The 17,266-nt window shown below is 43.9% G+C and overlaps 1 protein-coding gene across 6 annotated transcripts in view; it reads left to right on the top strand.

Annotated features, from left to right (window-relative positions):
- The first annotated feature begins 4,816 nt into the window (after nucleotides 1–4,816).
- The window catches only part of WDR59 (WD repeat domain 59), a 69,164-nt gene continuing 56,714 nt past the window's right edge, over nucleotides 4,817–17,266 (top strand). For 5 of the 6 annotated variants that reach the window (XM_070397800.1, XM_070397801.1, XM_070397799.1 and 2 more), the window contains exons 1-4: nucleotides 4,818–4,980; nucleotides 10,677–10,726; nucleotides 12,855–12,990; nucleotides 16,171–16,256. In XM_070397800.1, coding sequence (XP_070253901.1) covers nucleotides 4,927–4,980; nucleotides 10,677–10,726; nucleotides 12,855–12,990; nucleotides 16,171–16,256 — 326 coding nt within the window. In that variant the 5' untranslated portion in view covers nucleotides 4,818–4,926. Of the gene's footprint in view, nucleotides 4,981–10,676; nucleotides 10,727–12,854; nucleotides 12,991–16,170; nucleotides 16,257–17,266 lie in introns of all 6 variants that reach the window. The other variant, XM_070397803.1, reaches the window with a different exon arrangement.

Raw genomic sequence — 17,266 nt, forward strand, 5'->3', positions numbered from 1 at the left:
TGCCCCCTGCCCCCTGCTCCCTGCCGCCACGGCCGGTTGGGGCCTGCGGGCTGGGGGCAGCTCCTGCATTGAGCGTCTGCACCCTGGTGGTCAGTACTCGTCATAGAGACTGTTCGTTCGGGTTGGTTAATTTGCATGTTAGGCTTTTATTATATAGGATATAGACAGACAGAGAACTTTGGAATATATCTATATCTACAAAATGAAACTCACCTACCTAAGCAGGGTCTTTCTTAACTAGCCCTTTCCAACTTTTCTAGCTGTATTTCTTGCTGCAACCTGCCAGATACCCTGACTATTTACTAATCACTCATTTAGTGGATATTTACTGAGCACCCAGGACATCTCAGGAAATAGGTAAATAAACAACTAAGAATATGGTGTGTTAATTAATTAATTCATATTGATTACTATAAAGGGGTTCTATAGAAAATAATCTCACAGGGTGATCTGATCATAAATTCCTAACTGGGCAGGCTAGAATGGGTAGTCACACCTCAGGCATGTAACTTTTTATTTATTTTTTTTTATTTTTATTTATTTTTAAATATATTTTATTGATTTTTTACAGAGCGGAAGGGAGAGAGATAGAGAGCTAGAAACATCGATGAGAGAGAAACATCGACCAGCTGCCTCCTGCACATCTCCCACTGGGGATGTGCCCGCAACCCAGGCACATGCCCTTGACCGGAATCGAACCCCGGACCCTTCAGTCCGCAGGCTGACGCTCTATCCACTGAGCCAAACCGGTTTCAGCAACTTTTTATTTTTAAAACAATTTTTATTGACTTCAGAGAGAAACCTCAAGAGGGAGGGAGGGAGAGAGAGAGAGAGAGAGAGAGAGAGAGAGAAACATCGATCTGTTGGTGCCCCAACCTGGGATCAAACCTGCAACCTGGAATCGAACCTGCCACCTTTCAATGTATGGATGACGCTTTAACCAACTGAACCACACTGGCCTGGGAAGGCATATAACTTTTTTAGTAAAAGGTTTATCTTTGCCTTAAGCAAGGCCCATCCATTGTTTTTTGGGCATCCAAGATAACACACCTTTGCAATAAGGTTAACCACTCTAGGAAAGCAAATACTACTCTAATCTTGTTAACTATCCTGTAATTCAATCCCTGCCTTGCTTTCTCCCACCTTTATGTAATCTTTCTTCCCTTCCCACCTTCCCTTTATCTCAAATGCATTAACACACACACACACACACACACACACACACACACACACAACAACAACACCTGCCAAACTGTCATTTTCCTGAGCATTTGAGATCTTGCTTCCTGGCAATTGTCATCAGTTTGGCTCAAATAAAATCTTATAAAAATTCTTTACAGGTTTGGATGTTTCTTACATTGACAATACTGTATATTCCAATGTGATGGCATGAGCACCCATAGAAAGTATTCTTCAGCTTTCCTTCTCCCTGCCCTTGAACCTGGTTTGCAGTTTTCCCCCTTCCTGGCTCTCTGAGCTGAGGCCCTTCTCTCCAGAGCAGTCTTTGGCCTTTTGTGATGGAGAACTGGGAGGAAACTGGGAGGCAGGAAGACAGGCCAATACAGGGGGATGGAGGCCAGGGCCCTAGGGTTCTTTAAGGGCTGCAGTTTGTGAGAATGACTGAGAGATGGATGGAAAAGAAAGCAAAGTATTTTAAGGGAATGATTGGTGGTTCTGTATTCTATTCTGGGTGTAAAGAATTACAAATAAAGACTGTGCATAGTTTTATTTGTTTATTTAGAGAGTGAGGAAGGCGGGGGGGGGGGGGGGGGGGGGAGAGAGGTTGGTCAGTTGCTTCCCTCACATTTAAGAGAGAAAACATTGAGAGAACACAGAGCACCAAGGATTTGAAATCCCAACTGGGATCAAATGCACAACCTGGGTATGTGCCCTAACCGGGAATTGAAGTGGCCGCCTTTCTGTGCATGGGATGATGCTCAACCAACTGAACAACACTGGCCAGGGCAAGACTATGAGTAGCTTTAAAAATTACCTTTTGGTTTCATAGAAGGCATCCTTTTGACTTATACAGCACTCTGGGGGCATGACTTTATATGCTTTGCACATACACTCACTGGGTAAATATTCATGGAGTGCCTTGTATATGCAGTCACCATGCAGGACTGAACAAGACAGACCTTGTCCCTGTCCTACCGAAGCTTAAAAATATGAAACAAACACATAAATATTGAATTACAAATTGTGATGTATTTTGAAGGAAAGAAAGGAGCACAGTGCCATGAGTATTAATTGGGGAACACCTTTGGAATGTGTCCTGCTCTTCATACTTCAGGGTCTTTGTTCACGCTTTTCATGCTGAAGTACTTTTTTGGATCGTGTATTCTATTGAAATCCGAATATTATACAGAAAAGCTTAAATGTTACCTTCTTTAGAATGCTTTGCCAGGCCCCCCATTTAGTCTGTCCTCTCCTGTGACATTGCTTGCAAGTCTTTTATGAAACCAAATTCATTCTGCCAAGTGCATACCTATTGTACAGTGTTCAATTGTCCCAGTTTGTCTGGACCAAAGATTTCCTGGGATGAGTTGGCTACCCTAACTGTTGATAAGTCTGTCTTCCCCATTATATCCAACAGTCCAGGAGGAAAGGGAAGCTTTTTTAAAAATATATATCTATCTCTATTCACACAAGGACTTGCACATAGAAATAGTGATAATATTAACAACAATAATTCATATTTGAGTATTGTCTACATTCCAGGCCCTGTGCTTAACGCCATACAACAACCAAATAAATGAAATAGGTCATTTCTCCTTTCTATAAAAAAAAAAAAAAAATTGAGCCCTAGACAGTTTGGCTCAGTGGATAGAGTGTTGGCCTGTGGACTGAAGGGTCCCAGGTTCAACTGCAGTCAAGGGCACATGCCTAGGTTGCGGGCTCAATCCCTGGTGGGGGACAGCAGGAGGTAGCCAATCAATGATTCTCTCTCATCATTGATGTTTCTCTCTCTCTCCCTCTCTGAAATCAATTATGTATATGTATATGTATGTATGTGTGTGCGTATATATATATATGTTAAAAAAAATTGAATCTAAGACAGTTAAGCCAGGATTTGAGAGGGTAGAATAAAAGAAGAAAACCTAATCCCCACTCATGCTTATCACTGCAGTTCTCAAATTTTTGATCTCTAGATTCTTTTACATTCTTTTTTTTTAAAATACATTTTATTGATTTTTTTTTTTTTTTTTTTTTTTTTACAGAGAAGAAGGGAGAGGGATAGAGAGTTAGAAACATTAATGAGAGAGAAACATTGATCAGACGCCTCCCGCACACTCCCCACTGGGGATGTGCCGGAAACCAAGGCATATGCCCTTGACCGGAACTGAACCAAGGACCCTTGAGTCCGCAGGCCGACGCTCTATCCACCGAGCCAAACCAGCCAGGGCTCTTTTACATTCTTTTTTTTAAAAAAATATATATTTTATTGATTTTTTACAGAGAAGAAGGGAGAGGGATAGAGAGTTAGAAACATTGATGAGAGAGAAACATCAATCAGCTGCCTCCTGCACGCCCCCCACTGGGGACATGCCCGCAACCAGGGTACATGCCCTTGACCGGAATCGAACCCGGGACCCTTGAGTCCGCAGGCCGACGCTCTATCCACTGAGCCAAACCGGCTCGGCAACATTCTTAAGAATTATTAAAGATCTCACCCCCATGCCCACCAAACTTTTATATGGGCTATCTACTGATAGTAACTATTAGAAATTGAAACTTAGAATTTAAAACATATTTGCTCATTATTTTACTTAAACATTAATGCACATTAACATTAATCATACAATTTATAAGTGAAAAATAACTATATTTTCCAAAACAAAAACATTTCAGTGGGAAAAGTGGCAAATATCTTTAATGTCTGACTCAATTAAAAAACCACTGGAGGAGCATTTGAGATCTGCTCCCTGGCATATGTCATCTGTTTGGTTCAAATAAACTCTTATAAACGTTTAAAAACAACAACAACCTGCCCTAACCGGTTTGGCTCAGTGGATAGAGCATCGGCCTGCAGACTGAAGAGCCCGAGGTTCGATTCCGGTCAAGGGCATGAACCTTGGTTGCGGGCATATCCCCAGTGGGGAGTGTGCAGGAGGCAGCTGAATCGATGTTTCTCTCTCATCGATGTTTCTAACTCTCTATCCCTCTCTCTTCCTCTCTGTAAAAATTAATAAAATATGTTAAAAAAATAAAAATAAATAAAAACAACAACAACCCAAACCACTGGATTCTCTCAAATCTGCTTCTACCGTTTAGTCTGTTACAATATATATCACGTAGCCTCTGGAAAACTCCACTGTACACTCGTGAGAGAAAGAAAGTGAAAAAGGCAAATAACCTCTTAGTATGATTATCAAAATTGTTTTGGCTTCGGAAACCTCTGGGGTCCCTGAACACTTTGGCAGGTGCTACTGTACTGTATTAAACAATACCGACTTTATGGCAGACGTCAGGGGAAGAGGTAATCTCTGGTTTGCACGAACGTTGGGCTTTGATTTGTAGACATCCTAGGTTTTACCGGGGCACCAGCGAGAAGACAGGGAGGACAGCATGTCCCTCACCTCGACCAAACCTTATTCTGTGAGCTCTACCCGGGTTACCCAAGAGTTTCCGACCTTGGACTACAACTCCCAACAGATCTTGCGGCAGGGGGCGTGTGTCAGTAGTCGCGAGGTGCTTGTGTGATTTCGGCCGAGTGACGGAAGTGGAGGGGGCGTGCCTGTTCCGGTAGGCGCAGTGCCTCAATTGGAGGAACCGGGAAGATGGGGCGGAGTCAATGCTTGGAATAGCCAATGGTTTGCAGTTCGGCAGAGGGGGGCGTGGCGTGGCAGGGCTCTCTTGCGGGCTGCGTGGGGCTCGCCGAGCCCAAGAAAGCGGATTTGGGGGCCGGGACGACCCGGGTGGGAGATGGCGGCACGATGGAGCAGCGAGAACGTGGTGGTGGAGTTCCGCGACTCCCAGGTGAGCCGGGGGCCAAATGGAGCCTTCTGGGCATGCGCTCTCCCGGTTCCCCTCCCCCACGCTGCCGGATCCGTCTCGGGGTTGGCGAGGCGGCTCCTCCAGCCGGTGTTGCGGAGATGAGCTAGCTAGAGGGTGACGGGGAGCTGTCAGACCTGAGAGTGCGAGCGGGCGGTTGGGGCAGGCACGAACACGGTTTTGGGGTTACTCGCGGGGGTACGGGGAGTGTGGTCTGCCTTGGGACGCCGAAGCGCAGAGATTGCGCACAAGCTAGTGACGAGGGGTGGCTCCCCAAGGCCAGGATGGTGAGCTAGGTGTTTGCTCCTTGAGGCTGGGGGCCGCGCTTAGTGACTTTGGGCAAGTCGCAGAACTCTGAGCTTCAGCAATGGAACTTAACCCACCTCACAGGATTTTGGGGTGGAATTCATTTTTAAAAAAACCGGAATGCAAAGTGCCTGTTTCAGTGCCTAAGCTTTTAAGTGGTTGCTGATGCTCGAATAGTGGAAAATCCCGTGTAGTGAGTGAATAGGAGTGTGCGTTGCACGTATTGCCTGGGTTGAACCCAGCTCAGTCCCTAGCCTGTCATCACCCTCTGTGCACTATTCTCACCTGTGAGAAAGTGTGAATCGTATCTGCCTAATAGGGTTGGCATGAGAATTTGGAGGTCATACAGTTAGAATGTGTGGCACAGTGACAGGCACAAGGTAAGCTTCAAAGAACGTTAGCCCTTACTAGGGATTTTTACCATTTTTCTATTTCCCGTCTTCCATATGCCAGGCTGTGCTGTCATTAATTCATGAAAGAACCACACATGATACATAGATGTTATCCCCTTTTTCCAAATGGGGAAGCTGATCCTGGTTTGACTGATCCTGTGACTTAACTAAGGCCTAACATTATGTGGCCACATTGGGATTTGAACTCAGGTATCTGGCCTGGAACTCTTGTTGGCCTCATTACACTACCCTGCATACTGTATGAGCCTATCATACAGTTGTTCCTCAATAAATATCATACCCACCCACCCCTTCCCTAGCACCTAGGACTGTGTCTGGGTGATATTCACATACGAGGGGCCCAGTGCACAAATTCGTGCACCTTGAAAGGAACTGTGGGCCATAAGGCTGCGGTGAGCACAGGGACAGGTCTCGGCCCATTCTTCACGCTCCTGCCTGGCCCCTTCCTGCAATGGCCCCCAGTCCCCTGACTGCTGGCAGCCCTGCTCCCGCCATCACTGCTCCCACACGCTGATGGTGCGGAGTGATTGGGGCTGGTGCCAGCAGTGGGTGTGAGCAGAGCCGGCGCAGGCAGCAGATGCGAGTGCTGGGTGGGACTGCAGCACACGGGAGAAAAGAATTTTCAGTAACCACCAGAGGCTCACCCGGATGACAGCGACTGGCACCCCGCCTTGGTCTGGCATCTCTGCTCACCTGCTCCACCATCCTCCCGCGGCCGAGACCTGCCATGTTCCACGCGTGCCCCCTGGTGGTCAGTGCAATCATAGTGACCAGTTGTTTGGTTGTTCCGCCATTCAGTCTATTTGCATATTAGGGTTTTATATATATAGATTTCTGTAATACCTTTTGTGTGCCGGGCTTTCAAGTCACTCATTTATTCAGCAAGGATTTATTGAGCTCTTGTGGCCAGGTGCACACTGTGCCTGGCACTGTGTTGATACTCAGGTGATTTATTCTGAAGGGAAAATGGATTACAACAAGGGGTGATATGGTTTCTTCTTTCTAAGACCCCATCCCATTCTTCCATAAAGACAATTTCTGAAGGAGCCACCCACCAATTTGCTCTTTGGTGCTCTCTGATGCATCGTTCCCATGGAGAATTTGAGTAGCCGCATCCTGATGAAAGGATCCTGAACCACTTAGCACTGTCAGCATGGTATCTGCTCTCCCAGGGGAGGTGCCAGACTCGGAAAAAACCATATTCCTGTTATCCATACTGTTAATTGCTTTCACTGGGGACTAAGAGCAAAATAATGTATGGTACCTCTGAACCTGCTAATTTGGAAGCTGCTAATCTGTAAACCCTTTACTTCTCAGAGAAACCCAGGCAGTCTCACCCCTACTTCTCTATAGAAATGTAATTGAAGAGACCTATAGGGAGAGAGTGCTGACACATATATTAGGATGCTATGAAGTAGTATCAAATAATTAATCCGAAACAGCCATTGTCAAAGTAAGAAGACAAAGTAAATTGGGTAATTTAACTACCTTGTGGGAGTTTCTGTTCTTTCTAATTTTTCTATTCAGTTGGAACGGTACATCTTAGCATGACTTAGCATGGTTTTGTGGTTGAATCTGGTGCTAATTAGGACCCATTTCATGAACTATTTCATTAATGTAAAAACAAAAAGTTGAAACTCTTAATATTGTCTTTCGGAAAAGAAAGCCCAAACAATAAACTTTTTAAAACCCCTCCTCTTTAAAAAATCATTAAAAAAATTAAAGCTGTTAGGTTTTTCAGTGAAAAACCCCAGCCGGAAGGGTGAAGCTCTTTAACAGCTTATGCAGGCATCATCCACTTTGTAAAACAGTGCCTTGAGATGTTACTGTCACCAGTGAATAGTGAAGAACCTGTGCTACTTGGCAGCTACTCTGAAGTGGTCCCTGGAATCAATGAATGTTAGCACTATAAGAAAATTTAGATATAATCTTCTAGGGCAACACCATCCAGTGATGATGGAAATGTAGCCATTGAACACCTGCAATGAGGCTAGTGTAAGTGAGATACTGTATTTTTAATTACATTTTCATTAATTGCCATTTAAATAACCACTTGTGACTATTGGCTATGGTATTGGAAAGTGTAGTGGAGATTGGATAGTTTCCACTCTCAAAGAGAGGTAAGGTGGCGGAATGTTAACAGGTCTCTAACTCAATAGTAAAAATAAATTAAAAAAACACTACAGGATATGATTATTGTATGATGATAGGAACTTTGGACTCAGAGATCTCAACTCTCTGCTGAATGGCTCTACTTCGGCATCTGTGAGATAGCTCAAACTCAGGATGTCCAAAGTCATTGGACATACTCTAGGACAGGGGTGGGCAAACTTTTTGACTCGAGGGCCACAATGGGTTCTTAAACTGGACCGGAGGGCCGGAACAAAAGCATGGATGGAGTGTTGGTGTGAACTAATATAAATTCAAAGTAAACATCATTACATAAAAGGGTACGGTCTTTTTTTTTTTTTTTTTTTTAGTTTTATTCATTTCAAACAGGCCAGATCCGGCCCGCGGGCCGTAGTTTGCCCACGGCTGCTCTAGGACTTCTCTCCTTGCACCCCAGCGTTTTCCCCCTCATCTAATACATCCTCCAAATAGCTAGAGTGACTTCTAAAAATCCAGGTTTGTTGAGGTATAATTAATGTACAATAAAATGTACCTCCCATGTGTACAATTTGATGAGTTTTAACAAATGTATGAAGTCCTGTAGCTACTCTAATTAAAATATAGAACATTTTTATTACTCTAAAAAACTCCCTCATGCCCCTTTGTAGCCAGCCTCCTTTCCTCACTCCCATCCTCTGGTGGCTTGCTGATGTGATATCTGTAACAAATGGAACATACAGTGTGTTACCTTTTTTTAATCCTCATCCGAGGATATTTTTCCATTGATTTTTAGAGAGAGTGGAGGGAGGAGGAAAGACAGAGAGAGAGAGCGAAACATCGATTGGTTGCCTCCTCCATGCACCCCAATCAGAGTCTGGGATGGAGCCTGCAACCGAGGTACATGCCCTTGACCGGAATCGAACCCGGAACCCTTCAGTCTTGGGGTCACACTCTATCCACTGAGCCAAACTGGCCAGGGCCAGTGTGTTACCTTTTGAGTATGGCTTCTTTTACTTAATCTAGGCAGGGGTCCTCAAACTATGGCCCGCGGGCCACATGCGGCCCACCGGGTGTTTTTGCCGCCGCTGCCTGTCCTGCTTAGCAGCCGACTCGTCCCGGGCCCGCAGTGCGCATGTGTGGAATGTCTGAGGGACAGTGAGCTGGCCCCCTGTTTAAAAAGTTTGAGGACCTCTGATCTAGTGCTTTTGAGATTTACTCATGTTTTGAACATATTATTTAGTCTCTTCCTTTTCATTGCCCAGTAGTATTCCAATGTATAGATAGATCATAATTTGTGTTTTCCAGTTTTTGGCAATTATGATTAAAGCTATGATAAATATCAAGGTGATTTTTGTTCTGTGTTTTTTTTTCTTTAAGATAATTTTTAAAAGCCATATTTTATATATATATATATATATATATATACACACACACACACACACACACACACACATAAATATATTTGTTGTTGTTGATGACTTTTAGAGAGAGAGGAAGGGAGGGAGGGGGAGAGGGAGAGGGTTGGAGGCCCCATCTTTCTTTCATACCTTTAATCTATAAATTACACAGTAGAGTTCTGAAATGACATCTCATTTCACTGCTGTCTTTCCAGTAGGGCTTTTTTCTGCTCATGACTCTAGTGGAATGAAGGATGCATAATAAACACTTTTAGCCTCCAGCAAGAGCACTCTGGCTTCTTGTCCCCAATATTACCTATGACATATTTCATGAGGGTGTTCGAGTGGGAGAAACCCATTAATGAGACCAGTGAGAGTGAGGAAGAGAATTTCTGGTGATTTGTGAGTGTAGCAGCAGCATGTGGACTCTCTCTTGATGGTTTCTAGAAGTAACTTAGAGCATTAAATAACTAAACAGTGGCACAAACTGATTCAGATAATGCCCTGAAAATGCAGGAGGAGTTGAACTTGTCCAAATAAGAGAATTTAGGGCTGTAGCTGCCATGATTAAAAACAGCCTCATGCTTTAGCCTGAATGCAGCCATTTTTAAAAATGTTTTTATTGAGAGAGAGGAAGGGAGAGGGAGAGAGAGAGAGAAACATCAATGAGAGAAACATCATTCATCTGCTTCCTGTATGCCCCCTACTAGGGATGAACTCAAGACTCTGGCATGTGCCCTGGCTAGGAATCAGACAGGTGACCTCTTGGTGTGTGGGACGACACTCAACCAACTGAGCCACACTGACCAGGCCTGAATGCAGCCATATGATTGGGTGTGGTCTCTTGGGAATTAGACATTGGATCCTGAAAAGATGATGCTTCCTAGGAATTGGGAGACCTGGGAAGGAGAAAGTAGTGAAAATGGTACTAGAAACCACAGGTTAAGTGGAAACTGGGTATCACAACAACAGTATGACTGTGGATTCAGTAGGACTGGTGTTTGACTATTACCATTGCCATTCAGCTTCAGGGAGGGTCTGTGCCCTTTGCAAAGGCATGGGTTGTGTGTGTGTGTGTGTGTGTGTGTGTGTGGTGATGATGATGATGATGATGATGATGATGATGTTCCAGGTCAGGTTTTGCTTGGAAGGGGCTCTGAGTAGCTCTCTTTGCTCCAAGTTAGTCAGATTCTCCAAGGGTTCTAGGACTTCTGTTTCCTCAATTTAGAATATGCCAGTATTGGTTGTGAGTAGTCCCGGTGTTGAAGGAACAAACAACAACTGCCCTATTGTGGAAGGTGAATGTGAGATTTGGATAAAAACTAGAAAGGGATAAAACCTGGGGAATGCCTTAGCCATGGGAAGAGGAAGAACCCACGGTGAGTGACTACCTGCCTGTCTTCTCCAATCTGAGCTGGCTTTGCTAGCAGAACTAAGTCTGTTTTCTCTCTCACAGGCAACGGCAATGTCTGTGGACTGTCTCGGGCAGCATGCAGTGCTTTCTGGGTGAGTGAGCTTGCTGTTTGTCTGCCATGACTTCTGGGAACAGATAGAAAATTAAGAGGTTTCTGGGAAATTAGAAAATACTCTTATATTTAAGGGTTACGATCATAGGGTTTAGTTCTGCTTTGCTATTGACCTCAGGGGGACTGGTAGGGATTATTTGCAGTTATTTTTGTCTCTGCTCTAACAGGTAAGCAATAAAATTCCTTTGAAATTTTAGTAACTGGTCTTGGAATTGCGGTTCTCTGTTTACTGCACGGACTCTTCAGAAGGATGCCAGCTGGTATAGTTTAACAGGTAGTTACTAGGATTGAGGGGATCCTGGTTCTCGTTTGGCAGTGCCATTGATTATGGCATTTCAGTTGCCTCCCTGGACTTGGTTTTCTTGTGAAGGAATTGGATTTCATCATGAATAAATTGAACTACCTTATTTCTACAGTGTCTTCTGGTGCAAAAAAAATTTTTTTTTAAATTTTTATTGATTTCAGAGAAGAAGGGACAGGGAAAGAGAGATAGAAACATCAATGAGAAGAGAATCATTGATCTCCTGCACCCCTCACACTGGGGATTGAGCCCGCAACCCGGGCTAGTGCCCTTGACCAGAATTGAACCCGGGACCCTTCAGTTTGCAGGCCAATGCTCTATCCACTGAGCCAAACCAGCTAGCCCAATTGTCTTCCATGAGCTAAACTTGACCTTTCTTTTTCCTCCAAAGTTAGAGTTAAACTTTTCCCAGGTAAGAGCTCCCTTTCTTATAGATATACTAGAGGCCTGATGTACAAAATCCGTGCAAGAGTAGGCCTTCCTTCCCCCGCTGCCAGCACTGGTTTCCCTTTGGCATCCAGGACCAGGGCTTCCCTTGCAGCCCTGGCTTCGTAGGGAAGGTGGTCCGGAAAGAGTTCCGGTCTAATTAGCATATTATGCTTTTATTATTATATATAGATTCTTATTTTAATGGGTCTTTAAAGGGGAATGAAGATAAATGCGTATGTTTATCTTCTGTCCTGTATTTGCTTTGGAATGTCTCTGAACTCCCCTGTTGACAGGCACCTCATATGTTTAGTTCTTAGCCTTTTCCTGTTTTTTGTTCTAATGGTAAGATGCCAGCTGGCCAGAGGTTCTAGATCTTTGTTCTGCAGCAACTTTTTAGAAGTTTCAGAAGTTCTGTGAATTTGTGTCCTACCTATGCATTCCTTCTTTTCCCTTAACTATCCCTCTTAGGGTTTCTGCTAGTTTTCCATGCCATTTTAACTTTCCATTTCCTATCTTTTCTGAATAGGGACTATTAATCTTTTTCTTCATTTTTGAGCCCACCTATATTCATTGATATCCAGGGGCTTGGAGTGCTAACAATGAATTGATAGCTGATGGCTGCTGAAATGTTAATTTACACACCAAAAAAAGGAAAAATAAGTGAACACAGGACATCCCTGTTCTCATTTCATTTATATTGATTGATACCTTGAACATTATTGACACTTAATACGTTATTTTCATTATTTTTTGTTGTTATTTTCCCTCCAGTTAGATTTCACTTAGTTTCCCTTTCAGGTAGACGACTTGTAAGGGAAATTGAGATTTTTCTACAGGATATTTGGCTAAGTGATAAGTGATGTGTTGAATTTAACACGCATTTGTTAAAGCGTGGTAAACACTGTGCCTTAGTGATTCTGGGCATATCAAGATATTCGAGACTCGGTCCATACTCCAAACACTTAATTGGTTCAGGATGAGAGCCTTAACAGTAGTAGTTCTGCAACAGAGATAAAGGCTGCAGTCAAAATGCAAACCACATATTGGGAGTAATGTAGAAGCAGTGACTGTCCGTGCTGGGGCATTGGGAAAGGCTGGGAGAGGGGCAGGGTTGGAGCTGAGTGTGGTAGGAAGAGGTCAGACTTTCATGGATGTGGTGGGGAAGACGATCTCTAGAGGAAGACTCACAGGGATGCTCCTGCTTGTCTAACAGCCACCTTAGTTACTCCTGCACTTGCATGCCTTTCAGAGTAGATAAATGGTCAAAATACCTGGTTTTTTTTGGGCACTGCTCGCAAATCATATGTAATTCTAAATGTGCTTTTCTATCTTAATGCTAAGGCTGTTATAGTGTCATCATGATATGTTGTTCTCCTAGCCGCCGGTTCCTATACATCGTTAATCTAGATGCCCCTTTCGAAGGTCACCGAAAGATCTCTCGCCAGAGCAAGTGGGACATTGGCACTGTGCAGTGGAATCCTCATGACAGCTTTGCACACTACTTCGCAGCTTCGGTGAGTTTATTTAAGGACTGTATGTCATGTGTGGTCTGGGGCTGAAAGGGGTATGTCTTATGTAGGGAAGAGACTGTAACCCTCATTTCTTAGGCGGAAAAGAGGTGTGGGTGGTTCTAAAAGGAAGATAGAGGTTATGTATATGAAAGGTTTTATTGGTACGATAGGTGTCAGACTTTGTATTTCTAAGGATTGAATCCAGATTTGCAAGGGAAACAGGTAGATGGCCTCCATTTCTTTGTGTGATCAGAACCTGTTTTCATTAGCAGCAATGTCACTAGCCAGTGACGCTGAAACCCGTTTTGAGGGGGAACTAGTGAGCTCAGCTGTGGTTGACCTTCAGTGCTTTCAGAGGGATCAGAAGATGCCTTATGCCCTTTACTCAAAGGAAGGAGTTCTTCCTTTTTTTCTTTTCTTTTTTAAAAATTGATTTCAGAGAGAAGAAGGGAGAGGGAGAGAGATAGAAACATCAATGCTGAGAGAGAATCATTGATCAGCTGCCTCTTTTACAACCCCTACCGGGGATTGAGCCTGCAACCTGGACATGTGCCCTGACCAGGAATTGAACCGTGACCTCCTGGTTCATAGGTTGATGCTCAACCACTGAGCCATACCACTTGGGCTCACTTCTTTTTAGTATATATCTAGGAGTGGAATGGCAGGGTCATGTGGTAAGTCTGTTTAACTTTTTGAGGGACTATGAAACTGTTTTCTACAGTGGCTGAACTGTTCTACAGTCCCACCAGCAGTGCATAATGGTTCCATTTTATCCACATTGTCACCAAAAGTAGTTACTTCCTGTTGTATTTAAGTTAAAAAAAAAATTATAGCCATTCTAGTTAGTGTACTAGGTAAAGTGGTACCTCACTGTGGGTTTGATTTGCATTTCCCTAATGACTAATGATGTTGAGCATCTTTTCATGGGCCTGTTGTCCATTTGTATATCTTTTTTTGGAGAAATGTTTATTCAAGTTTTTTGCCCATTTTTGCATTGGGTTGTTTGTCTTTTTGCTTTTGAATTGTAATAGTTCTTTTTTAAAAATATTTTTCTTGATTTTGAGAGAGAGAGGAAGGGAGAGGGAGAGAGAAAAGGAAACATTGATTGGCTGCCTCCTGCACGCCCCCTACCGGGATCAAGCCCGCAACCCAGGCATGTGCGCTGACCAGGAATCGAACTGGTGACCTTTTGGTGCATGGGATGATACTCAATTAAGCCACACTGGCCAGGGCTGTAATAAATTCTTTATATACTTTTGACTCTAGACCAGGGGTGGGCAAACTTTTTGACTCGAGGGCCACAATGGGTTCTTAAACTGGACCGGAGGGCCGGAACCAAAGCATGGATGGAGTGTTTGTGTGAACTAGTATAAATTCAAAGTAAACATCATTACATAAAAGAGTACGGTCTTTTTTTTTTTTTTTTTTAGTTTTATTCATTTCAAACGGGCTGGATCCGGCCCGCGGGCCGTAGTTTGCCCACGGCTGCTCTAGACCCTCATCAGATATATGATTTGCAAATATTTACTGTACTTCCGCAGATTCTTTTCACTTTCTTTTGAAAAAAAATTTTCTTGATTGATTCTAGAGAGAGATAGTGAGAGAGAGACATTGATTGTTGTTCCACTTATTTATGCATTTATTGGTTGACTCCCATATGTGCTTCAACTGGGGATCGAACCTGCAATCCTGGCACATTGGGACAACGCTCCAACCAACTGAGCTACCTGGCCAGGGCCTTTTCATTTTCTTGATAATGTCCTTTGATACATAAAAGTTTTAATGAAGTTCAATTTATTGATTTTTTTTTTTTTTTGAGCATCAGTTGATTAAGCCTCAGTTGCCTCATCTATATGAGACATGGGTGATGACACCCAGTGTATAGTGTGATGAGAAAGACCAGAGGACTCGTCTGTTAATGTTCCTAGTTCATTGAGCAGACACTTTGGAAATGTCAGGGAATATTGTAAGATGAAGGGAATTTCTTTTCACTCTTAGTCCCATTGGAAGCTATTTTGAATCCTAATCTTTTCACAGGAATCTTACTGATTTAGAATTGGAATCAGGCATTTCAGTATAAAAATCTTGAAATGTTATCCATCTGTATGACTCTGAACTAAAATGAAAATCAGTCATCTATATATTATTAAACAGCCTATTAGTAACCTTTATTCACTATCAGTGTGTTTCATAAACTCATGATAGTTTACGAGCCTTTGCCGGTTTGTTGTGTTTTTAAGTGAAATATAGTTTGATCAAAGCTTTTTTCTTCTTCTTTTTTCCTATTGTAACTATTGTTTCTATTGGCCCATTTTTCTGTGTTGTTCTGTGTTAAGTCTTTAAGAAATTTGAGTCCTAGCCGCTTTGGCTCAGTGGATAGAGCGTTGGCCTGCGGACCAAAAGGGTCCCGGGTTTGATTCTGGCCAAGAGTATGTACCTTGGTTGCAAGTCCCTCCCCGGCCCAGGCCCTGGTCAGGGCTCCTACAGGAGGCAACCAATCGATGTGTTTCTCTCACATCGATGTTTTTCTCTGTCTTTCCCTCTCCTTTCCACTTTCTGTCAAAAAAAAAACAGTGGAAAAAATATCCTCGGGTAAGGATTAAAAAATCCTATGTAATAAAGAGCTAATATGCTAATTAGACCAAACAGCAGAACGACCATCCGATGACCTTCTGGACGAAGCTGGGGCTGCGAAGGTCAACCCAGGCTGTGAGGGCCGGCCGCGGCTGCGAGGGGCTGTGAAGGCCAAGCCCCTTGCATGAATTTCATGCATCGGGCCTCTAGTATAATAATAATAAATAAATAAATTTGATATAGGCCTGTTTTAAGGAGTCTTGTGTAATTTTGCCTTCTCCGACACCCTTTTGATGGTGTTTCTGTTCTTTTTCTTGTGCATCTGTGTTTTTAAAGCATGGTAGGTTGACTCTAGGCACTTGATAATGCGAGAGTGAGCTAAAAATATCTGGTGTGCCAGCAGTGGAGAGAAATGGGTGTGTGACCTTCAGAATAGTGAGGAGGTTCCTCTAGTGGTCTGGGGCCATCTCCAGTACCCTTAACTCACATGCTCAGTCTGTAGGATCTTTGCCATGCAAGTTGGTTTTGACATGGCTTCCCTTTCTTGGCCTTAAGCAGATTGGGGTGAGAGCATATATTCTGATGCCTTCTTTTCCTTTTTCTTTTCAGAGTAACCAACGGGTCGACCTCTATAAGTGGAAAGACGGCTGTGGAGAAGTTGGCACAACCTTACAGGGCCATACTCGTGTAATCAGGTAGGCACCAGCCCTCTGCAGCTCCCTAGGGAGTGAGATGAAAACACTCACCTCCTCCCACAGCTTGATTCTCTGTGTTGCGTTGGCCCTGGGTGGCTGTTAGATCATTAGTTTGTACTGAGGTGATGACTTTCACAGTGGAAAAGACTGGTATTTAGGAACCAGCATTCATGTGGTATTAATCCTGATCCCAGAAAATAGTTAGACAGGTACAGAGTAAGGATTAGAGCTGACTTTAACACAGGAGGGAGAAGTTATGCCATAATCCCTCAGGTCATGGTCGGCGGTGGCCAGGAATAGAGACATCCGGGAGCAGCCTGTGCCCTTTCTCCAGCAGCTGTGAGTCACCGCATAGAGCTCCTGCCTCGCAGTCCATCGTCCAGACACGCAGTTCCCTTCCACTGATGGCCTTCCAGTGGCCTCTGGAGTGTCCCCTGAGCCACACTTCCCTGGGTCCCTGTTTCTGGTTGGAGAAAGCTTGTTCTGGGAAGTAGCAGCAGGGAGGGCAGGGGTGGTGAAATGGACTTGGAAGTGATAGGAAAGGCTAGACCCCTGCCTCTGCTAACTGTTCACGTAGTAACCGCCTTTCTAGACGTGAGGGCACGAGTAGGGGACCAGAGGCCTGCTGGTAACATGGCAGCTTGCCACTGCTAAGGGACGTTGGGTTTACTCACTGTCCCTGTAGTGGAGTCTGATTCAAAAATGAAAAGTCAAAAATTTTCCTTGTTTTATCTGTAGAGTCTGTGCCTGCATGTGTGCGTGCGTGCATGTGTGTTTTAAGTTGAAATACTCCATTTCTGCCGAAACTGGTTTGGCTCAGTGGATAGAGCGTCGGCCTGCGGACTGAAGGGTCCTGGGTTCGATTCTGGTCAAGGGCATGTACCTGGGTTGCAGGCACATCCCCAGTAGGAGATGTGCAGGAGGCAGCTGATTGATGTTTCTCTCTCATCGATGTTTCTGACTATCTCTCTCCCTCCCTCTCTGTAAAAAATCAATAAAACATATTTAAA

The sequence above is a fragment of the Myotis yumanensis genome, unplaced genomic scaffold (genome assembly GCF_028538775.1).
Source record: "Myotis yumanensis isolate MYYU_CA2020_CCGP unplaced genomic scaffold, mMyoYum1.0.hap1 SCAF_18, whole genome shotgun sequence".
NCBI lineage: Eukaryota > Metazoa > Chordata > Mammalia > Chiroptera > Vespertilionidae > Myotis > Myotis yumanensis.